The 27,182-nt window shown below is 36.3% G+C and overlaps 1 protein-coding gene across 3 annotated transcripts in view; it reads right to left on the bottom strand.

The window, feature by feature from the left end:
• Positions 1–27,182, bottom strand: part of LOC148940677 (uncharacterized) — a 117,610-nt gene that overhangs the window by 70,098 nt on the left and 20,330 nt on the right. Inside the window, exon 1 of one of the 3 annotated variants that reach the window (XM_089104953.1) lies at positions 8,804–8,979. The exons of 1 other annotated variant lie outside the window; for it this stretch is intronic. In XM_089104953.1, the coding sequence (XP_088961079.1) occupies positions 8,804–8,870 (67 nt within the window). In that variant the 5' untranslated portion in view covers positions 8,871–8,979. Of the gene's footprint in view, positions 1–3,674; positions 3,773–8,803; positions 8,980–27,182 lie in introns of those variants that run through there. One more of the 3 variants, XM_089104955.1, reaches the window with a different exon arrangement.

The following is a 27,182-nucleotide window of genomic DNA, read 5'->3' as shown; positions in this document are numbered from 1 at the left end:
AAATCTGACAATAGATGTTGATATAGAATTTGATCACTCTGAAACTTAGTTTTGATAATGTTAACCGATATAACCGGCAAAGAATGTTAATAAGGAATCTATTCGTTCTGATACTTAGATTTTGTCAATTTTATCCGATGTATCTAACAAAAGATGTTGATTAAAAAAATGTTAATGAATTTATTGGCTTTGATACTTTCAATTTTTTCAATTTTTTCATGTTGATAAAGAATTTATTCACTATGATCCTTAGATTTGGTCAGTGTTATCAAACGTATCTGTCAAAAGACATTGATAAAGAATTTATTCACTCTGAAACTTATATTTTATCAATTATATCCATCATATCTGAATAATCATTTTGATAAAGAATTTATTCACTCTGATACTTAGATTTTGTGAATCTTATCTGATGTATCCGACAAGGAAATTGATATAGAATTTATTCACTGTAATACTTAGATTTAGTCAGTGTTATCCAACGTATCTGTTAAAAGACTCTGATAAAGAATTTCTTAACTCTGATGTCTATATTTTCTCAATTTGATCAATCAGATCTGACAAAAGATAATGATAAAGAATTTATTCACTCTGACAGTATCAAACGTATCTGTCAAATGATATTGATAAATCTGACAATAGATGTTGATATAGAATTTGATCACTCTGAAACTTAGTTTTGATAATGTTAACCGATATAACCGGCAAAGAATGTTAATAAGGAATCTATTCGTTCTGATACTTAGATTTTGTCAATTTTATCCGATGTATCTAACAAAAGATGTTGATAAAAAAATTTTAATGAATTTATTGGCTCTGATACTTACAATTTTTTCATATTGACATATCCAACAATGGATTATGATAAAGAATTTATTCGTTCTAATACGTAAATTTTGTCAATGTTATCCGACGTATCCGACAAATGATATCGATAAAGAATGTTAACAATGAATTTATTCAATTTTATACTTAAATTATCTCAGTTTTATCAAATGTATCCGTCAAAAGATATTGATAAAGAATTTATTCACTCAGATACTTGGATTTTCTCAATTTTATAAGGCATATCTGACAAAGCAAGTTGATAAAGAATTTATTCACTCTGATAGTTAGATTTTATGAATGTTAACCTATCTATCCGACATATTATGTATGCAAATTCCTTTTTTTACATCTCCAATGTTTTAATAGACACTTTAAACGCTTGATATGCAAGCTTACGTTAAAAATAATGAACATAACAATGTAATGCATAAATATTTTTAATGAAATAATGTCATGTAGAATATTAATGCAAAAAAATATATTATTATACTTTATTAATATCAATGAACAACTTTGGACATTTTGAATCTGGTCCATAAAATAGTTCACCATGTTCTCTCTTTATATTGTAGCTACTGTCTTCTCTTAGCTCGTAATCAGTAGAATAATCACTATTCCATTTTGAGTCGTACACAATTTTTACTGGTGTGTCACCGACAGGTTCAATATGCGTTTCGTCTTTGGTATTATTTGGTTAATTGACTGTTTGATCAATGGTAGTAACGTTTGCCGGCACTTTGTTTTTATCGATTTATCTTTATATTCCTTAGTGATATTTTCTACCAATGCTCTTTTTATTTTTCCAGTAATTTAACTGTGTATTACAACATTATGTTTACATAGGTAACAGTTTCGGCACGTAGACAAGATATGGTTTATGATATTAGTAGAAGAGTAGGCCTTTCTTTTCCTCTTTACTTTCATTTGAATGGTAATACCCGAAAGCTGACGATATGGTTTAACATAGGGTAACATGTTACCACAAGCACTAGCAAGAAGATGCCCTTCTTCATCAACTATTAATTTTATGCTGGCATTCTCTTTGAGTGCAATCATCTCCAGGGATCTCAATCTCGCATATCCACCATCATAAGAGTTGAATTTTTTTGGTACTCCAAAGAAATTTAATTCCTAACTGTCATGACAATGCATGCATACGTTTCCGATAGTGCAACCACTTGTACTTATTTCATAGTTTAAATACTTCTCCTTGTCAGCATTCAATGCTACAATAACACTATTCTGTGAAATCACTCTCTTAAAATGCTTCATCTTCACTTTTTAGAGATATAAGTTATGTTTATCCATGCACTGCGTAAAAAATGCTGATTTAATTCATGCACTTAACTAGGTAATGTCGATAACCGGCCATAGAGTACCATTGGGAAAGCCGCATTGTGTCTCTGAGCAAGCATAGAGTACAATTGTTGGAGCCATAAGCATATTTCATGTCATTTTAAGATACGTAAAAAATGTTGAATAATTTCAAAGTCCAAAAAAAATTTAGTGCAATAAAAAAAGTACTGCTACAAACAATATTTTTCTAATAGTAAAAGTCACGACTAACATTTCTATATCATTCTCATTTTGAATTTGGAAAATATTAAGTGTTATTTTTTGTTTTAAGTATGGTACGTCATTCTAAGAGATTAAAAAAAAGTTGAAAAAATATATCATGTTAAAAAGAATAATAAAAAAAAACTTAAAAAAAAACTAAAAAAATCCAAAAAAAATTGGGGGAGGGGGCCACAAATTTGGGAGGAGGGGTCCCTTGGAGGTGGGGGATAAAGGACCTTTGGAGGTTGAGGTCCCTAGTGGTTAGGGTCATTGGTGCTTATGATCCTTGACGGTTCATACTCATTTACACATCACTACTTGATTTGCAAGGAATTTAAAGTGCTTACACGAATTTATCACCGAAATTCTTATTTTTATATTTAAATCTCCAGAAACATTAACTGTTTAATTAACTAAAATTTTAGAGAGTGTTTCATGTTAACGACACTTTTCCAACGGTGATAGGGAATCACAAAGAACATATCAGGGAAGTAAAGCTAGGTCAACTCTCAGGGGCATTTTTTCATCGTTAACCATTCCCATAGATTTATACTATTCCAAATGTAAAATAAATAAGCTATGAGTTAACAACTCCTTCGGGCTTACCTTAACTGCTAATCAGTTTAACCCTTTTTTACCAACTTCATACGATTCGATCACCAATTAGGATCATTCACACTCCTATTATTCAATCAACAATTAAGATCGTTCATACAGTCCAATTCGCAAATGCTATACCCTTTTTCGCAAATAGAGTTATTTTTTTGGTAAATGATTTAATACCGCATGCCAATCAATTCTAGACAATATGCAAGATACCTTCAGCCTAGAGGTTATTAGTGTTTGACAATTTTTGAGTCAGAAACAAGCGCGGCTTGGGTGTATCTTTAGTAAAAAACATTATATATACGAAAAACATGATTTTCTTACCCTATGACTGAAACCAGTATTTTTTACAGAAGGCTCAATAATCCTTTAGAATACGTAATGTGACAATCAAAAGTTTTGGCACTGAAACCCGTCTGTTAAGGCAAAGGTGTGAAGGTGTGAAACTGCGCATATATTCTTGTGTAATTCCTTGTGCAATTCGCGGTGCCTATCGCCTTACTACTTGCCCCTACTCGCTACTCGCCGAAAACCAAGCTAAAGTAAACTATCATGGTTAACAAATAAGGTCATTATACATTTCTATCTTTGCCCACAGACCCTTTTCTAAAGCCACCGCATGGTGGCATTAAAAAAGAAAAAATAGAAATCTTTTCAATTTTCCATAAGGTAACAAATAATACTTTTTAGGTGACTCAGGGAGTGTATTCCAGGCAGCATGACACGCAGTTACGAGATTACGTCCGGTGGGGTTGATCGGACAAAATATGGCTTCTGAAGAAACGCAGCACAACTTTCCAAATAGGATTCATCGAAAATTCTGTTTTAAAAAATTCTCACCGCAAACATTTATCCTGGATCCGTTTTATTGATGCCATTTCGTCGATTTGGGACAGAGTCTCTAGGGATAAAATGAGAAAAGGGTTGAGATAGCTAGGGCACATTCTGTGAGTGAATGATGACAGATTGCCAAAACTTGCCCTTTTCAGCCAACCGTCTAGGGCTATATGGAAATCAGGTCGTCCTCGGTTGAGGTAGGAGGAAGTCGTAAGCAAAAATTTAAGGGAAATGGGAACTTCCTGGGAGAGAGTAAGCAGGGAGGCTTTAAATGGATTGGGATGTAGGAGGGGTGTGAGTGGCTGTGTTGGTACCAGGCCGCCTGGTGCTGCGTTGAGTTGTTATTAGTAGTAGTAGTAGTATTAGTAGTATTACTAGCAGTAGTAGCAGTAGCAGTAGTAGTAGTAGTAGTAGTAGTAGTAGTAGTAGTAGTAGTAGTAGTAGTAGTAGGAGTATTAGCAATAGTAGTAGTAGTAGCAGTATTAGTAGTATTATTATTATTAGTAGTAGTAGTAGTAGTAGTAGTAGTAGTAGTAGTAGTGGCAACAGTAGTAGTAGTAGTAGTAGAAGTAGTAGTAGTAGAATACTTGTGATACCCTTTTACGATTTACAATGGAGGCAGAAGATTCAAAGAAGCTTCTATTCTTGGACGTCTTAATTTTAAGGGGGCTTCTAACCTTAAATTTTCCATTTACTGGAATTCCGACTCGCAATGACCGCTATTTACATTTCCCTTCAAACCACCCTCATTCAGTGAAAGGAAGTATGAAAGTTTTTTTTGTTGATAAAGTTTTGGAAATTTGTTCAAGCAGTCATATAGTCTCTGAGCTGAGTCATACATTGAACATATAAACTATATAATTCAAAATGTTTAATAAAGGCCGTTTACAGGGTTCTTGTCGTACATTTTATAGTGGCAGAGCCCCACGATAGTTAGGAGAAAAGATACATGAAGATAAACGATTCTCTTATTTCTAAAGTCCAAAACCAAAAATTATTCTGGCCTGGCCCTCGAGGTCAAAAGGGTGTATGTTGCTAAAAGTTGTTGGAAAAATTTCTCCAATATACAAATAGCAAGCCAAACGAAGGATTCTTGTATAAAAAAAATCGAAAATATATAAAATATCATTTCCATAGGCAGCGCAATAGCACTGCCTATGATTTCCTCAAACACATGCTATCAAAATTTTGAGATATACATTTTGTTCAATACAGTTGAAAATATTGGTAATTAGGTCTTTGAGGATGATAACCCCCCACACCCCTCAGGACAAGGGGTGTTAGTATTGCCCTGGGGTATATAAGGATTTTACAGAAATTGTTGTCGTAGAAAATTCAAAAAGGGCTCGTTCGATTGGATATTGAAAGAGCTAGAGTTTTAATAGTAGAAAGTTATTGGAGGGCAAGTAACCCCCCTCTCATGCCAACCATTTCTCCAAACATATCCAATAAAATTTTGAGATACCCATTTTTTCAATGTAGTTGAGAGTTAAACAAATTAGGGCTTTAAAAATGGCAGCCCCCCCTCCTTATAGCACTCAGGGTAAATTTTTTAAATTATGCCCTGGGGATACATAAGATTTTTACAGATAGCGACATTATAGAAACTTCAAAAAGGGCTCATTCGATTGCAAATTGAGAGAGTTAGTACTCTTTTTAGTAGTCGAAAGGGATTGAAGGGTAACAAACCCCCCTGTCACGCCCACCGTTTCCCCAAACACACACAATCAAAATTTTGAGATAACCATTTTGTTCAACGCAGTTTAAATTTCTGGAAATTAGGTCTTTAAGGATGACAATCCCCCCAACCCTTAGGGCAAGGGTTGTAAGTTATGCCCTGGGGGCATATAAGGTTTTTGTAGAAATTGTTCTTGTAGAAACTTCAAAAAGGGCTCATTTGATTTGAAATTGAAAGGGCTAGTGCCCTTTTTAATAGTCGAAAGTGGTTAGAGTACAACCAACCCCCTCTCACGCGCACCATTTTCCCAAATACATCCAATAAAAATTTTGAGACAGCCATTTTGTTCAACATAGTTGAAAGGTCCAGAGGATTTCTTTTAGGATGACAATCCCCCCCCCCACATACTCCAGGGAAAAGGTTTTAAGTTATGTCCTGGGGGCATATAATGTTTTTTACAGAATGCGTTGTCTTGAAAACTTCAAAAAGGGTTCATTCAATTGGCAATTGAGATGGCTAGTGCCCTTATTAATAGTCAAAAGCGATCGGAGGGCGAATGCCCCCGCCCCACGCCCATCATTTCCCCAAATACTTCCGATCCACATTTTGATATAGCTATTTTGTTGAACGTAGTTGAAGGATCCAGAAATTATGTTTTTGAGTATGACAACCCCCCTACACCCCTCAGGGCTAAGATTGTAAGTTATGCCCTGGGGACTTATAATGTTTTTATAGAAAGCATTGTCGTAAAAACTTCGAAAAGGGGTAATTGGATTGGAAATTGAGGGGGCTATTGTCACTTTTAATAGTCGAAAGTAATCAGAGGGAGAATCACTTACGCCCCATGCCTATCATTTCCCCAAACATTTACGGTCAACATTTCGATATAGTCAACTCGTTCAACGTAGTTGAATGTCTGGAAATTATGTCTTGGAGGAAGACAATCTTCTCCCCATAGGCCTCAGGACAAGGGTCTTAAGTTATGGCCTTGGGGCATATAAGGTTTGTATAGAAAGTTGTGTCGTAGAAGCTTCAAAAAGAGCTCATTTGATTGGAAATTGACAGGACTGGTGCCTTTTCTGTTAGTCGAAAGTGGTCAGAGGGCAAATGCCCCCCCCCCATGCCCATTATTTTCATAAGCACTTACAATCCAAATTTTCAGATAGCTATTTTTTTCAGCTTATCAGAAAGGTCTGGAAATTATGTTTTTGAGGATATAAAATCCCCCCAGCCCTCAGGGCAAGGGTTGTAAAGTTATACCGTGGGGACATATAGGGTTTTTATAGAAAATGTGGTCATATAAACTTCGGAGGGGGCTCATTGGATCGATGATCAGACACTCTAGTGTTCTTTTTAAGATTCAAAGTTATCGGAGGGCAGCTATCCCCCACACACACGTCCTATTGTCCCGAAATGCATCTAATAGAAATTTTGAGATAGCTATTCTATTCAAAATTGTCTAAATATCATATAACAAGGCTTTAGGGGTTGAAACAAACCCCAGAGATTAAAGGCAAGGGTTGTAAGTTATGTCCAGGGGGTATTTAAGGTTTTTAAGGAAGGGATGATTATTTAACTTTAGAAGAGGCTCAGTCTTTCTCCCTGAAAAAGAGTATGTCAATATCAAACGAACAGAAATTAATTTTTTATAAATTCCACACAATAAGTTTTTCAAACAAAATAAAGAACTCCATTAAACCAAAAATGAACAAAAATAAAATTAAACAATCGGATAAACCTGCAACTTTCACAGATCCGTATATAGAAATGAATAAAACTCAAAGCGAGCAGAAATTAAAATAAATAGTTGAGTCTAACTGGGAGAGAATAGAAATGAAAAAGAATATATTTCCAAAACCCATTGTGTCTAAGAATCAAGATATAATTTGTACTTTAATGAAAAAATTCTTATAAGTTTTTCACTTTCATAACTTTAAGAAATCAAAAATTAATTAAAATTTTAATGAATAAATATTAGCATATGTGTATTAAACTGACAAATTATATTCTGACTACAAATTATATTCTGGCTTTTAGAAAGCATGGGGTTTAGAACCCAACTCATATTAATTTCTGCTCGTTTTGAGTTTGACTCTGTTATTTATTTTAATTTCTGTTTGTTTTGGGGTTTCATTTATTTATTGATACTGATTTGTGGTAGTTGTATGCTTGGTAGATTATTCGATTCTGTTTTTGTTCCTTTCTGGTTTAATGTAGCTCTTTAATTTTTTTTGGAAAATCTTATTTGTGGAAAAAGTTTTTTTTTTAATTAATTTTCATAAAAAGACTATATTAACAAAAAAACAGAAATTAATTTATTTTTTTATATACAAAATAGATTTATCAAAGAAAAGTAAAGAACTCCATTAAAGAGCAGAAAGAAAGTCAAATAATCTTACAAAAGTAAAACTGCCATAAATCACCCTCACTAAAAACAAAATGAATCCTGTTGAGAACAGAAATTACAATCAATAACGGAGACACACTCGAAAAGAGCAGATATTAACATGAGTAGGGCTGACAACCCCCATGCCTTCTCAAGAACGGAACAAAGTTTAAACTTTACTGAAAAAGAAACAAATTAATGTGGATTGACAGTTTAATATACATATACTGATATTCATTCCTTAAAGCTTTAATAATTTTGATTTATCTAAGTTAAAAAGTGAATCCAAATATAATCTTTGCTACCTTGACAACTGTGTCACAGCCCCTTTCCCCTCTTTCCCAACGGCAGGATGTGGCACTAGGCAGTATACAAAAGATTGCTGATTTTGTTGTGTGTTTTTTTTTTTAATTGACGCTCTTTGTTATTGTGTACGAGCTGTTTGTAAGAAATAAACACAGAAAATAGTGCAGACTGACATCAGCGAACTTTCTAATATGGTTTTCCGAGATAGTTTTAAGATTCCCATTTAGAAGGAGATTTAATCGCTTCTAACTAGTCAAATTTCACCTTTATTCACCTTTTTCTTAAAGCAATCTTTAAGCTGAAGCAATATCTTAAGTTGGCGATTAAATTAATAAATCACAAGACATTATCATTGAATTTGGACCCTTATCATTTTAGTTCGAAAGTTAGATTAAACCGTATGAAAGAGGGCCAGTTTGAGATTTTAGCACGTCCCAGATCATTTTTATTAACTTCTAGGGCCTTAAAGAGTTGACGACTTAAAGGCCCTTTGAATATCTTAGCGCTAACTAGTGTATTTTTATTATGAATAACCAATACTACTCATGAATTCACTCATATTTACTAAAACTAAAATTTTTTAAAATGGAAGATAAAGCACCTACATCTACATTCAAAAGCTGGCCAAACAAAAAATATTCCAATGAACGTTGCAAAAAATGATTCCTTCATCAGATTATCCTTTTTCAATTTTTTCTTTTTTATCACCACCTATTAAAAAGTTCATTGCACAAACACACTTGAATTTCCAGGAAGCCTTTATGTTTCCAATACTTTCTTCAATTTCAAACTAAGTTAATTTTATAACTGTGTTCCTGAATTTCCAAGATTGTACAAGAGAACGACCAAAGACGCGCAAGGAATATTAGGAAAAAAACGAAGAAGTCAGTGCAACAGATCTTTCGTGTTTGGCGTCAGTAGACTGGAATAAATGAATGGGAAAAGAGGAGTTGCCAAATAAAATTTATTCGACCTCTCAACGTTTCTTAGAATCTATAATCTTTCTTTTACCTAAATTATTTAAACATTTCATGTTCTAATTGACAGGAATTTAAAGCAAAAATATAGCAATTTGTGTGCAATAGAACTGGAAGAAAATATGAAAGACTCGGAGGTTCGAAAACTCTCAATACATTTCTCAAGTTGATAGAAACTTTTCTGACGCTCTAATCCCAAAATGTAGACAAAACATTAATGCTTGGTTTCATTTTTCGGCTAAATTTTCTAAAGTACCGTTCTAAAATAGTCTAAAGTACCGTTTTAAATTTGAACGGTAATTCGGTTAAATTACCGTTCTAAAATTGTCACCCGATAAAAAATCTTAAAAAACGATCATAAATCAATAAATAAATGAATCCCAAAACAAACAGAAATTACAATAAATAACCAACTCAAATTCAAAACGAGCAAAAACTACTCATAAAAATCCAATTCTTTTGATGGATTTATTGATGTTGAGGGTGAAACTTGCTAACAGAACCTTTTAAAAATGTCTTTTGTTGAATTTTGCTTGGAATTTGTCGTCTCTTTCTATTTGTATCTGCTTCTCTTTTTAAGTCATTTGTAAATATTAATTGCTCAAACGAATACCTGACAAAAATCGCATTTTATTTTGTTATTTTTTATTTGCTTTGAAAAGGCACTTAGGTGTAGCAATTTCATTTTACTTGAGCCCTTAAACTTCTTTCTATGATGTTTCAGTGCCCCACTAACTATGAGCGAAAAAACCCAAAAGAGGAGGAACATCAGCAAAAAAATAAAAAGGAAATCGTTATGGATGATATACAATTCTTCCTCGTTAGACAGTTTTTTTATTCAAAACGTGTTTTATATTTTTGGCTACCATGAGCTAGGGTTTATTCTTTACTAGTTGGTCCTAAAAGGGTGACCATGATCGTTTCTTATGGCAGGAGAAGGGTAATATGAGCAACTCTAAAAGGATCATGTGGCGTAATATAACATGTACCTGAAACCATCCTACCAAGCAAGTATTTCTTGTTTTATGTTTTCAACCCTCACAGAAGAGTATATGCTATGTTTATTTCTCTTATGGCTTTCGACAGATAGGCTATGCTGCTAGATAATATACAGGAGACTGCAGGATACTTGTGTATTATACGCCACTCAAGTGCGCCATTTAATTAGAACCTGTTTCATTGATGTTTAGTCCCTATGAAATATCACAAAATATGATGAAAATATAATATTTTAGGAATATATTCGGGCTATATATTTGCACATTAGGAGGAGGGTAAAGTATAGCGAGTCTGCATGCAAAATATGTTTGGTACGAATATTCTGCATATTGTGAAGTAAGAATTGTTTTCTAACTTCAAACTGTCCAAATACTTTATCTCCCCCCCCCCTAATGTTCAAATATATAGCCCAAATTATATATTTCCCATCTATTGTGTCAGTTGTTTTTGTCTTATCTCATGCTAAGCTGAAGGAAACTAACGAAGAAATTGGTTTGTTCTCGAGACTTCTTCTGCAATAAATTACAAACATGTCGATTTGCATATTTGGAAATAGTGTTAAAACATATATTAACATGGTTTGTTCATGTTTAACCCAGCGAAATGATAAATAAATTGTACGTTAATCAATTTGACCGTGTTGCAGCTCTTCCTTAATGCATATTCTGGTATTATTTGGCTTTATGCCTAAACTCTTATTGAGAAATAGTTACAAAATACCTGAAACCAAAGAAACTACTGAACTTTTGTCTATATGTTAGGGCTACATATGTTAGGGCTACATGTTATAGGGATATATGTTATAGCCTGCAGATATAAGAGATGGGGAGGGAGAGGCTTTAAAATAGATATTCTGTAAGCTACTCTGATAATCAAATCAGTGAAGTTTTCTGTATCCTATTTAATTTAGTAGAAACTTTGTTTTTAAGTGTATAATACAGAAGAGGGCATCAAGAACACCGAATGAGTGAGGAATAGAAAACCATTATTTCCTTTGCCAAATTGTTGCATTTGATATTTGTTTATTAAGAGCGTTAATTATGATATGGGAAATGATGTGATTGAGGATTTTCAAGTACTTTTCTGTAGTAATTTCACAGAAAAATAAGCTAAATCACAAGTTTATCAAATAATTTCTTCTCTTCTAAATATCAAGCTCAAAATCCTACACTTTCAGAGGATTTTTGGTTATCATAATTTATAAGATTATTTAACCAATAATTCTAGTCCGAATGAAAAGCCAATGAAAATCCATCAACTTATCAAACAGTTCGTGGTAACGAACTGTAAGTAAGGAGCGACCCGGGTCAATGGTAACCGAAACTGTAGAAAACGGAATTTTGATACCAATAGATACATCAAAAGATATAAGATTTTAATGCTGATTACAAATATATAAATTTCATCAGGTTTAGTCCTTCCTATAAAACTATCATATAAAACAATATTTAGTCATACCTACAAAAGTTACGCGCCTGAGAAAATTTGGCTGATTTTCGAAAAAAGGTGAAAAGACCCCCTAAAAGTAATAGAACCCTAATGAAAATCACACCATCATATTCAGCGTATCAGAGAACCCTACTATGGAAGTTTCAAGCTCCTATCTACAAAAATGTGGAATTTTGCATTTTTTGCCAGAAGAAAGATCACGGATGCGTGTTTATTTGTTTGTTTGTTTGTTTTTGTTTTTTTTTGTTTCTTTCCCAGTGGTGATCGTATCGACCCAGTGGTCCTAGAATATCGTGGGAGGGCTCATTAGAAAGGAAATTAAAAGTTCTAGTGCCTTTTTTAAGTGACCAAAAAAAATGGAGGGCAACTAGGCCCCCTCCCAGGCTAATTTTTTCCCAAAGTCACCCGATCAAAATTTTGAGATAGCCATTTTGTTCAACATGGTCGAAAATATGATAACTATGTATTTTAGGATGACTTAATCCCCCAAAGTCCTCGGGGGGAGGGCTGAAAGTTATGAACTTTACCCAATATTAACATATAGTATTGGTTATTGGCAGAGGCGCCATTTCAGCCAAACCTTAGGGTGGGCAAGCAATCGACATAGGCCCCTAAGCAGGATTGTATAAAAAAAAAAAATTGCATCTAGCTTTATCCGAAAAAAAAAATGCCTTCCATAGGAGTTACCGTAAAAATTAAGGAAATTGTCTCAATTGCTTCGCCTTTCCTTCTTTCGCTCTTATGCCATAGGTTCGGAAAAGGCCAGATATCTGAAGAAAGCGGAAACGGTATGTGCGATGTTAGAAAAATAGCCGTTTGGGAATCTTCCACTTTTCCGAACCTATAACTTGACGAAAGCCGAACCTCTGTAGAAACTCACGCTTTGACTAAAGTATATTCTGTAGCCGAATTCTTCAGCTCGCTTCTTACAGTAAATACTTTAGTCCAAGTTGGAGTCACGCTCCGGCTATGACGATGCAAAACTTATGCTCGATCAAGTATATTTACAAAATCAAAAAATACAACAAAATTTTGAAACAGATCAGTGAACACTCAAGGCAACAAGGGGAACCGTCGTGGTTTCATCTTCGCAAAGTCGTCAAAAAGCTGGTCAAGATCCAAGTTTTTAACTAAATTCTTCTTTGCAAAGATCAAAAGCAGGTGACTAAGATGATCGTCTCCTGCGGTCGAGCGCAGATATTTCTTCTCGATTTCCAGCCCAAAAAACAAGCGTACATTGCTGGCTACCGTGACAGGAAGTGTGGCAGCAATTTGAAGACCCTTAATAATTTCTGAATAGGCCACTGGAAGTGTCTCAATATTATCGATGACGTCCATGAAGTTCTTCGGCTTTGCCTCCTCCTCGAGCAAAAACCGCTTGGCAATACCAGCTTGGGCCTCGAGAAGAATCTGGCCAATGTCCATTTGAGAATAAAGTTCATAGAATTGCTTGAGGAGCCCTGCATCCATGAACTTGGTAGAGCTGGGGTCCAGAGCTTTGAGTGTACTGAGCACTGGAAGGTTATCTGTAAACCGTCTGTCGAACTCCGCAAATCAGACGATCTACAGTCTCCAGTATTCTCTTTTCAGTTCTTCCGCTAGAGTTGGAGCTCTATTGTCGGATTCAACAAAGTTTTTTTCCTAACGTCGAAGGGGTCATGAATTCTTTCAGGTGTTTGATAATTTTTTGGGTTCTTCTAGGTCGTCCCTACTGACCCACAGATGAGGATTTAGTCATGATTTCATCCATATTAAGCACTTCAAGGTCAAGACACTCGGAACACCACTTTATCTTCTCTAAAAACGATGTAAATGAAGCGTAGGGCTGCATTTCAGATATTTCCTTCCTTGTTATTTTAGTTAAGGTACGGGACCTATAAATTATCAACTCAACTATCTAAAGCTGCTCAAAAGAGGAGTTTGTCGTCCTCAGAACTGCTTCCATATAGAGCAACTGGAATATAACTGTGAAAGATTCCATTTTTCTCTGGAGCCCAGCTGCTTCTGCTCGAGCTTCACTATCAGCTCCCTCGCTGACTGCAGACAGTACAGCCAGAATACATTCATATCGGAGTCTTATCTTCGATATTGATCGGTACCAGTATAACCATCTTGTCGCAGCACTCTTTTCTAATTCCAGGACTGGCAATTGAGTAGCCTTTCGGGATTCGACCAAAATCTGATGGCTGGCGTTGCTGATGGAAATGAACATGAACAGATTTTGGACTAACGAAAAAAATGAGCCAACAGTCCCAACACCTTCAACGCAGTTTGCAATGAACAAATTTAGTCTGTGTGCTTGTTAATGAATGTATGTTGTTTGTGGCGCTTTCGCTCTCAGTCGCGTTTGAACACCAGAGAAGGGCCCGCTCATCACGCTTGCTCCGTCGTAGCACTGGGCAACACAATAGTTCCAGTCGAGATCAAGTTTTGCCACTGTGTCGTGAATGAAGCTGGCTAAACTCACAGCATCCAGTCTTTTCATATGGTAGCATCCTATTGGTCTTTCTCGTACTTTTCCCTCGTCAAAGTACCTCAGGATAATGGTAAGCTGTTCTTTCCTCGAGTTATCTTTTGTCTCCTCGACAAGAACAGCAAAGAATTTGGCACGCTTGACTTCTTGCACTATTGTAAACCGAAGCCTAGATCCGATAAATGAAATTAGATCGTTCTGGTATTCGTGGGACGTATAGTGGCCGTATCGTCCTTGTAGCTTGTTAAAAAGCGTGGGAGAATACTCGGCGAGAAGATTGCAAGTTTCGACGAAATATCCTTATTTTGCCGAAGATTCGGTCTCATCGTGGCTGCAAAAGGCTGTACCCAGTTGCCCCAGTAGGACCGTTACTTTCAGTAAGGCCTCTAAGTGTTCCCTTTTTTCATTCATCTCCTTATTCCTGTCCGTTGACAAAAAAGATGCGATGGGTTGCATCTCCTTGGCTTGTATATCTTTAAACTTCGTCCACGAAACTGCACTGTCCCTGTGACGGTCACTTTTCGCATGCTCCTCTAGAACACTTGAGATGTCCCTCCATCTTCAAACGCAAGTCTTGATGAAAGGCCTCACCCCGTATCTCTACTCGCAATGGGTTGAAGTCCCACGGAAGTATCTATAACCGAAACAGAAAACTGAATTTTCTTTAATTGAGTACTCAAGCCAAGGCTGCTTACCATAATACGAAATGTTAAATGACCGTCTTAGCTTGCCGTTTGCTGAAACCTGTGCAGGGTACCGTAGCAGTTGTGGTTGACATGGATGGTCGTGGGAGGATGAAGAAAAATCAGTAAGACCACTTGAACGATGGTGCTCTTCATCTCGAGTCGTATCTCGTCCAGATTGTACCTCTTGAGCAGTGACAGGTGCAGTGTCTCTTTGAGTCGTCTCGTTTTCTACTAGCTCGGTCTGACCGACCACCACGCCCTTCGAAGGACCCAAAGTGAAGGCAATGGTTTTTTATGAAAGTAATTTGTTTTACGTAATAATTTTGGAAAATGTGTCCACTTTATGTCCCAAATGTCTAAAATGGGTCCATTTTTTACCGTATTATGTCATTATGTCCAGGCACATAGAAATATGTCCTTTGGACATAAAATATGTCCAGTTGGCAACCCTGTGCACGACCCAGTTGCACTATTAATCTCACTATTATCTAAGTTAATCTGCATATAAATGTAGCCGTTTAAAAATTTTGACCAATTGCTAATTGTAATTTTGTTCCTGTATATTTTGTAAAACAAAAAAAAAGACCTTTTTGGGAGGCAGCTTGGGCCCCCCAGAAAAATTAGGGTGGGCAATAGCCCACCCCTGCCCCCCCCCGAATGGCGCCACTGGTTATTGGGAACTATACAGACGTTTTCAGAGGGGATTTTTTCTGGTAGTGGGGGGGGGGGAGTGGGTCGGGGGTTATGTGGGAGGATCTTACCATGAAGGAATTTTTCCTGGGAGAAGAGACATTACTTTGAAGGGGGCGCCGGATTTCCCAGCATTATTTAAAAAAAGATCAGAAATTATATATAAAAAAACAAGTTTTTTAACTGAGAGTAAGGAGCAACATCAAAACTTAAAACGACAGAAAACATAACGTATATAATTGAGTTCATCCCCTAGTCAATACCTCGCTCTTTAAGCCAAAGATTATTTAATACTTTCATAAGAGCTATTTATTATAATTAACGACCTTTATGATTAAGGGGTCATTTTTAAAGAATTGGAAGAAAATTCGAACTTTAGCTTAAAGAGCAAGGTATTGACTAGGGGGCGAACCCTCTAATATACGTATTAAAAATATAAGAATATTGAGGTTCGTAACGTAATTTAATTCGTAAGTTACGCATATTTATTACGAATAAAAACATTAGTAAATAAAATTAAACAGATATTAAGAAATTCATTTTTCCAAATAAATGTAAAACGCATCCTCAATTTTTTTTTAATTGTCCATGAGTGTTGATCCAAAATCCAAAACTGCATTAATTCTAAAACGTTCAAAAATTAAATAAAAAAAACAAGTTTTTTAATTGAAAGCTAGGAACGACATTAAAACTTAAAACGAACAGAAATTCTTGCGTATAAGAAAAGGGGCTGTCCCCTCCTTAACACCTCGCTCCTTACGCGATATTTTTCCATTGTTGAAAAAGAATAGAGTTGTGAGAAAGTCAAACTTTAGCGTAAAGAGCGAGGCGTTGAGGAGGTGACAGCCCCTTTCATATACGGAATAATTTCTGTTCGTTTTCAGTTTTAACGTCGTTCCTTACTTTCAGTTAAAAAAAAAACTTGTTTTTTTTTATTTAATCAAGGAAGAAATGAGAATGCAAAGCTGCCAGACACACTCTAATACTTTTCTCTACATTATCTTTCTATCCCCGCTATAGTTTGATCGTCCTTTTCAGTTACTCTTGTATTTTCTACTGCTATGTTTGGTACTTTCGTTTTTGTATTATTTCTGCTACGAGCTCCACCATCAACTTCTAATAGCGTAAACATAGCACTCATTTTTGCAATCTTGTCAAATAATAGAGTATAAACAAACTGTTCTCTCTCTGAATTCGATTCTCTTATTAATATGAATTACAGTGAGAATCACTCCATGTATAACCGGTTCGATAGGTTTCTACGATCTCGTTCAGTATTCCATACAGCTATTGGCTCATAGCTAGTGTATTAGCTTTCATTTCTCACTAAAACCTTAAAAATGCATTTTTGAGGCCACAGGCACAAACCCCCTACCCCCCCCCACACACACAAAGATCCACCAGCCTTCCTCCATAGTAGTTGATGCACAATTATACATCGCTCTAAATAATAATACCGAGCCTTAAATGAACCAGCTTAGTCAATTAAAGCTTCAAAATAAATGTCTATGTTAACCGTTTATTTCGTATGGATTACGTGCATTAAACTGGGAAGATCAAAACACAGCGTTTCGATAATTTTAAATCGATTGGCTATCTCATAATTTCCAATCAATTGCTTTTTCACCTCGGTGACGCAAAATTGTTGTTTTATACCGCAAAATGACAGAAAACCCCACTTTGGTACGGCACAATTTTTTTTAGCTACTTCAAAGGGCACTAAAAATTTTAATTTCTAGTACAATGATCCTTCTACCAGTTTTCTAGGGCCATTGGTTCGATATGATTATCCATAGGAAAAGAAACAAACAAATAAACACGCATCCACGATCATTCTTCTCGGAGGTGAAAAAAAAAAACACACACACACACAATTTTGCCTTTTTGTAGATAGGGGCCTAAGACTTGTTCCCGTATATACTAAATTTGATTAAATAATTTACATCAAGATCATTTCGACTTCTTGGGGTGTTTAGCCGCTTTTTCGAAAATCAGGCAAATTCTCACAGGCTCGTAGGTTTCGGTGGGTAACTTCAAATTTAATGAATACTACACCTTTAGAATAATAGACAGCGCAATCACGCTGCCTAAGTAAAGAACGATAGTAGTGGGGGCTTAAAAGGTTCAAAGTCATGCCCTCCCCAGTTTCAAAGTCATGCACTCCCTTTTCCCATAGGATTTCAAAGCCATGCCCTCTGACGTCACGCGGTACACCTGTTTCTAGGCGTCATTCCCGCCCTTGGCAAGAGTTCAAAGGTTAGGTGGCACACACCCCTTTGTTTTTCTATGACAGCCCTCCCCAGTTTCAAAGTCATGCCCTCCCTTTTCCCATAGGATTTCAAAGTCATGCCCTCTGACGTCACGCAACACACATAAACAATATAAATATTTCGTAAGGAAATTTCTCACCTTCACTATTTCGTCCCAAACCCTTCAGTTGAAAGCCTGTCATAAATAACCACATTTTTGTTATAATGTTACAACTTTATAATAAATTCAAATTCATGCATAGGCTAGATATATTAGTTATGGGTACCTTCGCTTAAAGGAGGGAGGCCTTCAGAATTCACCCATAGTAATTCTCCATAATCTCTTATATTTTTCGAATAAATTTCCAATTTTTCGTATTTTTTCGAATATTTTATCCTATTCCCTTAAACATTCATCATGTCCCTCCCCCAAAAATACAGGGCGGTATCCCTGACTGTATACAACATTTTTCTTCTATTTATGCTGTTTCTACTGCTTTGACAGATCGTTTCTAAAGTGTTTCCTCATTGTCATTTCAGTAGTGTTCGCCACAAAAACTGTTCTGTTTTCAATCTTCAACCTATTATATTATTCTAAGAGAAGTTTGAAAGTAATGATTTGTGGAAAACAATTTTTAAAACTTAGAATTTTTAGACACTCTAAAACTGATAGCAGTATAAAATAAAACTGATTTCGACGGATCTTATTGCCTTAGAAGAAGATCATAAGACCATTCAAAAGTGACTAGCAGAAAAGAATTTGAACTGTGTTAGAAGAAAAGGAGATAACACCGTAAAAATGGAGAGTGTTATTGAAAAGTTAAATTATCAAGTTCAACGTATCCACGTAATCCCTACTGGAGGTTTCAAGCCCCTGGCTACTAGATTGAAAACTTTCGGACAGTATCTTCCTAAAAAAGGATGGTCTTGGACGGTATTTATCTTTTTGTTGGTTTTTTCTTTCGTTTTCAACAAGGGGGATCATATTAAATAAATGGCCATTCAAAATCAGTAAAATGTAAATTTAATTATCACTTAAAACTTTTGGTATCTATTTTAAGTAGTAAAACTTATGGCGCCTTAGTGAAATACGATGAAGCGAGGATTTTTAGATTGGCTCAAAACTCGAAAATGGGAATTGAAATTGTCTCTCACTTTCACAGGCTGTTGTGCTGCACAGTTATGCATTCCTACCTAAACTTATGTTAAGTCTAGAACTAAACAAAATGAAACGAGTACAATAGGTGATTTCAAACAGTTCATTGTAACAAACTGTAAGTAAGGAGTGACACAGCTCAATAGTAACCTAAACTCTAAAAAAAACAATTTTGATTTCAATAGATGTATCAAAAGAATTGGCTGATTATGCTTATTCCGAGTATTTAAGATTAATTAAGTTTATTGTTACCTATTAAAAGCTACGCGCCTGAAAAAAATTTGCCTGATTTTCGAAAAAGAGGAAAACGCCCCCTGAAAGTCAATGGATGTTAATGAAAATCACATCATCAGATTCAGCGTATCAAAGAAACCTATTATAGAGGTTTAAAGCTCCCATTTGTAAGAATTTGTAATTTTGTATTTTTTGCCAAAATAAAGACCACCGATACATGTTTTTTTTTTTTTTTTTTTTTTTTTTTTTTTTTTTTCACGGTTGACTGCATCGAACCAATAGTCCCAAATATCGGGAAAAGTTTTATTTGAACGGACATTAAAATTTCTAGTTCCCGTTTTAAGTGATCAAAAAAATTGGAGAGCCACTAGCCCCCCTCCCACCCCCCTTTTTTCCTCAAAGTCGTCCCATAAATATTTTGAGATAGCCATTTTGTTCAACATAGTTGAAAGGACCCGCTTTGCCGGTTCTGTTTTAGTAAGGTTCTATAGGCTTTCCATTGCCAGCTTCCACTAACTCGGGTTAGCCTTAACAAATATCTAGCAGCCTTATACACAGAAACAAAAACGACAAAAAAATCACGCCTAGAAAAACATGCTAATTTCAAAAAACTGCAAATGGCATAGCATCCTTTGAAGGTTTGATGGGCCAAAGGGGAAAGGTATATGTAATTATTTTGTATATTTTTAGTTAGAATTTATTATTCGTTTTAATTTCTGTTTGTTTTAGGCTTATCAGAGTAGCCTACTGTCTTGTACAGTCGATCCTTGTCTTTCTTTTGTAAGATGTTATTATACTTGTTATCGATGTTGTCTAAACAAAATATTTGCGCTCTTTTTATCTACTGTTCTAGCCCTCAATTAGGTTGTTCTTGATGAAATACCATCTAATTCTCATGAAAGGATTGATAAAAAAAAAATATAATATAGTCATTAAACCAAAAATGAATAAAATAGAATCAAATAATTTAACAAGCATACAACTACCACAAATCAGTGTCAATCAGGGCCGTATCCAGGATTTTGTTCGGGGGGGTTTTACCCGATTTTTTCCCGTGGACTTTGTCTAACATCCTCGAGCAACATTACGTTAGCTCGAGACCGTTAGTCCGCCGTTTGCGAACGAGGACGCGTCCACTAGGCCACTTTTCTCAGCCAGGTTTTGAGCCTTCTGAGCGTTGAGAAACTTCTTTCCGGAGTAGTAGTGCTAACAGGTAACTTCGCAAGAACAGCCAGAAGAAGAAAAACATTTTGAAAAAAGGTGGCGTCACATGCCTGAAGCGAAGACACAGCACAAGTAGGCCTCTCTGATACCGGAACATTCTCCCACTTGTTGCGCCATAGCTCAATTTCTTGCTTCAGACAGTTTGGCTCGGTAATAATATCGCCATACAATACAACCAACGACTCCAGGTTTAATGCCTTCAGATCGACAAAAACAATTTCGGTAGGAGAGAGAACGCTGAGATTTGACAGCAGGTTCTGATGAAGCACAAATCATTGTTTCAACTCGGAAGGGATATTGTCCAGGATAGGAATAAAGAGCAAAACTTTATAGTTGTTGATAAAGTCTGGAATTCCTGCGTTTATACTCTTGCCACCTCTCGTCGTTGGACGAGTCATCTACAGTCCTAAGTCACTGGCAAAACGCTGAGCTTCGTCGAAAATAGACGTGAAAGCAGTAGCAGCATTTCCTCGCATTTCATTTGTTTTTGAAAGGACAGTTTCCATGTGCCTGCATGCAGCTGCCAAATCTCAGTCAACTGACTGAAGAGTCTTGCACAGTGAAAGCGTAAGGCAGAAAAGCTCTTTGACCACATGGAGACACACAACAAATTGCGACTGGTTCATCGTGTCCAGCAACTGCGCCGCTTTTGCAGAAGTTTTTGCATTTCTGTTCTCTTCAAGAGCTTCCAGGGATCGCAGGATTGGTCGGTACAGCTCAAGAAAACGCACGACTGAATCTTGGCGCTCCACCCATCTTGTTTCGCAGAGTTTGGTTAAAGTATGTTTCCTCGAATCCAGTAGTATTTCATTGATCTTCTCTTTTAAATTATGTGTCCTGAGTGAGGATGTATGGTAAAAACTGCAGACTTGTGACAAGACACCGAAGAAATGCTTAAACGCCAGAATAGAGCATACAGAAGAGATTACCAAGTTGAGACTGTGGGCAGTACAATGGACGTAAAGCGCTTTCGGATACTTTTCACGTATAACAGCCTGGACACCCCTAAGATGCCCACTCATCGCTGCTGCACCGTCATATCCCTGACCAACCATCTTGTTCAGATTAAGACCAAGGCTTTCGAGAAATCGCAGGATTGATGAAGCCAGACCTTGCCCAGTCAAATCAAAAACTGGGGTAAAACCAAGGAAGTCCTCATGCAGGTTCCCTTTGAATGTGTAGCGGACGCAAACAGACAGGTATGCGGCGATAATACCAAAGATATGTGGCATTTTCAGCCGCAGAAAGAAGATGGTTCTTCAGAACATCGTCACCGTGTCTCGCCCTCAGCCGCAGTAGTGCTCGGAAGTTGCCATCATTGTGGGAAGGTTCTGGATCCGAGACCGAAATGGGGCTGAAATCTTTAGTACCACGAAGGGCAAGCTGTTGCTGCCCACAAAATATCACCTTCTCAAAAATTGGTTGCAACTTCTGGCAATTTTCTTGAACCTGTACTTTCCGTATTACGTTTAGCCGGTGAACGATATTGTCTTGCCTTTTCTCTAAGACAGAAATGAAGTTTTCATCCAATACGAGCCAGATTCTATGAAATTCTGCTTGTAATTAAGCTTTGACGCACTGTTTTATATTCATGCAGTTCCTGAATGGTTTAGTAACTAGATACTCCGAGCTCTGGTGGCAGCCTTTGCAAGCTGTCTCTGACGAGAATAGAACGCAAAATCTGCAAAAAGTAGCCTTCTCAGACGGAGAGTAGAACAACCAGCCAAATCGAGCGATCCCTATTAACTGAAATATCAGCTTCCGTTTTTCGGATACTGGTAAAATGTAGGATACATCTGCAGTCCAAGGGCTCTTCAGCAAACGAAGTTTAGAATTTGCATGAAGACTGGATGATTTGTTGACCAAACGACCGATGTCATTTGCAAACAACGACAGAGACTCGGTTGGTGTAGATGCGTGTTGCGTCGTGGTTGGTTCCAGGGTCCGTGATTCAGAAGCTTCAATGATGGCTCCAGTGCCCTTCAGATCCACAGGTGTAGATGAATGCTCCGCAGACGTCCCGTTAACGCCACTGTCAGAAACATCCCTGGTCCGCTTGGGCGCGAAAAACGAAGTAATGTCACACTTCCTCTTCATGTTGAAAATCGCTCTTCTCTTATCCAAGTCCGAAATTGAACTGACAATCTTGCACTCTTATAACATTTACCTCGAGCCCCCATTAATCCTAATTTACTATGCAAGGTCTGACCTTGCATAATAAGGCGAACATGGGGTTACCTAATTGTGTAAGCTGATCACAACCTTTTACCCACAAAATTGCAATAGGATTTTTTATGCCACAAAATGCAAAAGGATAATAGCGCATATTAACCCTAATTTACTAGGCAAGGTCAGGTGAACATGGGGTTACCTACGGTTACCTAATTGCGTAAGCTGATAAGCACCGTTTACCCACAAAATACAATAGGATTTAGTGTGGGAGCATATTTTTTTCTGGTAAGGTTTTGTCTTTACAGGTGTTTTTTAGACTAATTTCCGACTCGGTCAGAAATTTCGGGGGGGGGGGGTCAAACCGGGTAACCCCCCATGGATACGGCCTTGGTGTCAATAAATAAATGAAACCCGAAACAAACAGAAATTAAAGTAAGTCAAACTCAAAACGAGCAGAAATTAATCTGAGTAGGGTTCTAAACCCTATGCTTTCTAAAAGCCAGAATATAATTTTTACTTTGAAAGGACCAATAATTATGCCTTTGGAGATAAAATGACCCCCCACAGCCCCTAGGGAAAGATCTTTAAGTTATAAGATTTGCCCATTTTTTACGTATATTATTTGTTATTGGGAAGTATGCATACATGTTTCGGGTGGGGTCAAATTTTGTGCTGGGGGGGGGATTTATCACAGAAAAAAATTTCCGTGGGTAGAGAAGCTTTTAGGGGGGGGGGGGGGTAAAGTTTCCAGGTGAAATTTTAAACTAGTGGAATTTGCCAGAATTCCTGTGCGAATATCTTTTTGTTACCGTAGTCTTACTTTCTATTTGCTGACTCAGTTTTACAAGTAGAGATATTAAGAGGAGTTTTTCAGGGGGAATTTTTACCAGGTTGGAGTTGTCTAGATTATCATTCCTTAGGAGGGGGGATTTTTCACGGGAGAAATTCGCCATGGAGTAGTTTTCAATGGGATAAATTCTCCAGAGGGAATCTTCAGCGGGAGCAAATTTCTACTAGGGGGCGAGTTATTTGCGAGAAAACTTTTCTGCGGAGGAGGGGATTCCCGGCATGATTTTAAAAACAATCTATTCAAATGAAAGTCCTTTTTTCAAATGAAAGTGCGCTAAGAAAAAATATCATCTAGAAACGTCCAAAAGAAATTTTTCGAGGGGAATTTTCAGCTAGAATGGAATTGTCTGAGAGGAATTAGATTTCCCGGAATTATTTAAAAACGATCAGAAATTAAATAGAAAAAACGAGTTTTTTTCATCTGAAAGTAAGGAACAGCAAAAAAAGCGAACATAAATTATTACTTATATGAGGGGGGCTGCCCTTTCGTCAAAGTCTTTATGCTAAAGTTTGACTTTTTCTTCCAATTCTTTACAGGCGACTCCTGAAACACGCGGACAGTTTAATTAGAATAAGAAGAATTTTTAAATCATAGGCAGCAGTAGTAAGAGAGGTGCTGATTCTAAATACACATGTACTTACACAAGCCTGAGGCATGGATATGCGTGTAGTTTAACCGGTACATTGACTTGCCAGGGTCAGTCACCTATTACTACGAACGGTACTTGCCCTACCAGACGGGTTTCTGCAAAGTGTTATGGGCTTCATTGAAAAAATACCAGTTTAAAAAAAAAAAATAAACATGTATCCATGATCTTTCTTCTGGCAAAAAAAAAACAATTCCAATCAAAACTGGTCAAACGTGTTAATAACCTGTAAGTTAGAGCTATCTGATAACTCGTTCAGTATCGCATAAATTATTAGCGGTATCAATGGTATATCATTTGCGTAAACCTATCTCGATTTGCCAAAACTTTTATCGTTCACATAAAACTAACTCAATTTGCAAAAATGGTCTTCCATTTGCGTAACTCTGCTATGAATGTCCTTAATGAGGATATAAATAATATAGAATGACATTGTGACTTGACCTAGCTTTACCTCTCCGATGTGGTCTGTATAATACACAAGTAACGTTTGAAAAGTATTGTCAATTTAAAATAGGATCTTACGTTCCCTTCGTCCCCCCCATTTCTGAGGGGCAGGGGATGGTAGGAGAGGGGGAGGGGGAGTCAATTTTGGAGATTTCTGATAACAAGTACCATTCATTGCGATCGTAGGTCTATGTTGGCTCGTTTTAAATACTTCAGCTTATCTATTCATTTGTGTTAAATAAAAATCTTGAATCTGGAAAGTGAAAAAATAAGTATTTAAACAAAATGTACGATGCTGCTAATTAAAGAATAGTAGGCTACACTCAGAATTGTTTGCATGAGGGTTCAGTTAAAGAGGTATCGCTTGCACGAGGGTTCAGATGCAAGGGGGTTCACTTGCTTAGGGTTCAGTTACACGGGGATTCAGTTACAATGGAACCCACACAAAAACAATGGGGCACACACAAAAGCCAAATGAATGACATTGTGACTTGACCTAGCTTTATCTCTCCGATGTGGTCTGTATAATACTCATCTGGGGAGGGGAGAATAGAGGTAAGTATTTAGTTTAAAAAATGCTAGGAGGACTTGAGTTTTGTGGGTAGGGTGAAAAATGGTACTTATTCAATATCCTGGTAAACATTATACCTCATTCTTTTATTCTAGCTTAACTTCTAGGAATAGGACTTCATTCCATCGGCTAAATCACTTTATTCATCTATAACAGTGAACAAAAGGACTATTAATTCTCCATATTCTTCCGATCATGCACCCATTCCTCCTTCTCTCTTCTTCTTCTGATCATGCGCCCAGCCCTCCTTCTCACTCGGGGTCAGTTGACGTCTCAATATCCGGTAAAAATTGCATATTCCACTCGTTTTCCACAGCTCATAATATCCATCATGAGTGATATAGTGGGAGTCATCGATCTTAGGTTTCCGATCTAGACATGAAAATTAAAAGGCTTAAAATATATGGAATTTGTATAAGCTGTAATGGGCAAAAATTATTACTTCACGATCGATCTTATATACATAAAGATAATGTATTAAAAAGACCCTCAAAAATTTTTTTTTTCAGTGTAAGCCCGTGCAACTTCTATGGTAAGCACCATTTATCAGATAGCTAAGGAGTGTTCAGTTACATGAGGGTTCAGTTAAAGAGGGTTCAGTTGCATGGGGGATTCAGAAGCTTGGGATTCAGTTAAAGAATACCTCCTCGACAGATATATTTTTTAGTGTATTTTATAGCTATTACCAAAACGTCTAGCATAAAGAGCAAGGTATTTCGGAGGGGGGCAGCTCGCTTCATATACGGGATAATTTGCATTCGTCTAAGTTTTTAATGATGTTCCTTATTTCCACTTGAAAATGCTTATTTTTTAATTTAATTGGGATGAAAAGTTAAAGTCTAGCATAAAGAGCAAGGTATTTAGGAGGGTGCAGTTCACTTCATATACCGGATAATTTCTATTTGTCTTAGTTTTAATGATGCTCCTTTTTTTGAAACGCTTTCTGGGTCTCATTACAAAAATGACGTTCCTCGCAAAAACATAAGTTGTTCCCTCAAAAGGATTTTCGTTCTTAATTAGAAAAAATTAAAAATTAAACACTTTTTCCACAAAATAAGTTTTTCAAAGAAAAGTAAAGAACTCCATTAAACAAAAAATTAGCAAAACCCCTATGCCTTCCCAAGACACGAACAAAATTTGCACTTTACTGAAAAAATACAAATGGTTTTACTTTTACAACTTTAATAAATCAAATTATATTAAAATTTTGATTAATAAATATCAATATATTTATATTAAACTGACAATGCACATTCACTTGTATTTTTCAGTAAAGTGCAAATTTTGTTCTGGTCTTGGTAATGCATATGGGTTTCGCGCCCAACTTATGTTAATTTCTGCTCGTTTTGAGTTTGACTCGGTTAATTATTGTAATTTCTGTTCATTTTGGGTTTCATTTATTTATCGATGCTGATTTGTGGCAGTTTCATGATTGGTAGATTATTTGATGTTATTTTTGCTAATTTTTGGTTTAATGGAGTTCTTTACTTTTCGTTGAAAAACTTATTTTGTGGAAAAAGTGTTTTTGTTTTAATTTTTTCTAATTAAGAACGAAAATCCTTTTGTGGGAACAACTTATGTTTTTGCGAGGAACGTCATTTTTGTAATGAGACCCAGAAAGCGTTTCAAAAAAAAATTCTTCCCTGGATTTGCCATAAATTCGCTGCTTACACTGAATAACCAAGTAAGCAAATATATTGAAGAAAAGAAGACGCCTGTAAGGGTATTTCAGTCCTTTACGCACACGTAAAGGAACCAAAAGCTTTCCCCAAAAAGAGAGTTTTCTAAAATGGTGCACATTTCAACTGGACTCAGAAATACTACGCTTTAATAGCGTGAATCGTGCTTCAAAAATTCCGGATTGCCACAAGATTAATTAAAAATAGGACGTTAGCCCAATAAGTTTTATCAAATAGTTCATAGTGTTAAATTGTAATGAAGGAGCGACTGAGCTCAATTGTAACCAAAAGTCAAAAATGGAATTTTGATAACAGTTGACAAGAATTGGGTTTTTATGCAGATTGCAAATATATAAATTTCACTACGTTTAATATCTAGCCACCAAATGCTCCAATGCATGGGGGTTCTGTTGCTTGGGGCTCTGTTACACGGGGATTCAGTTACAATGAAACCCACACAAAAACAATATTTTGACTACTTT

Source organism: Artemia sp. Qi Xiang Cuo, chromosome 19 (genome assembly GCF_049724085.1).
Source record: "Artemia sp. Qi Xiang Cuo chromosome 19, ASM4972408v1, whole genome shotgun sequence".
Lineage (NCBI taxonomy): Eukaryota > Metazoa > Arthropoda > Branchiopoda > Anostraca > Artemiidae > Artemia > Artemia sp. Qi Xiang Cuo.
The sequence above is the reverse complement of the archived record's forward strand: the minus strand, read 5'-3'. Positions and strand labels throughout refer to the sequence as shown.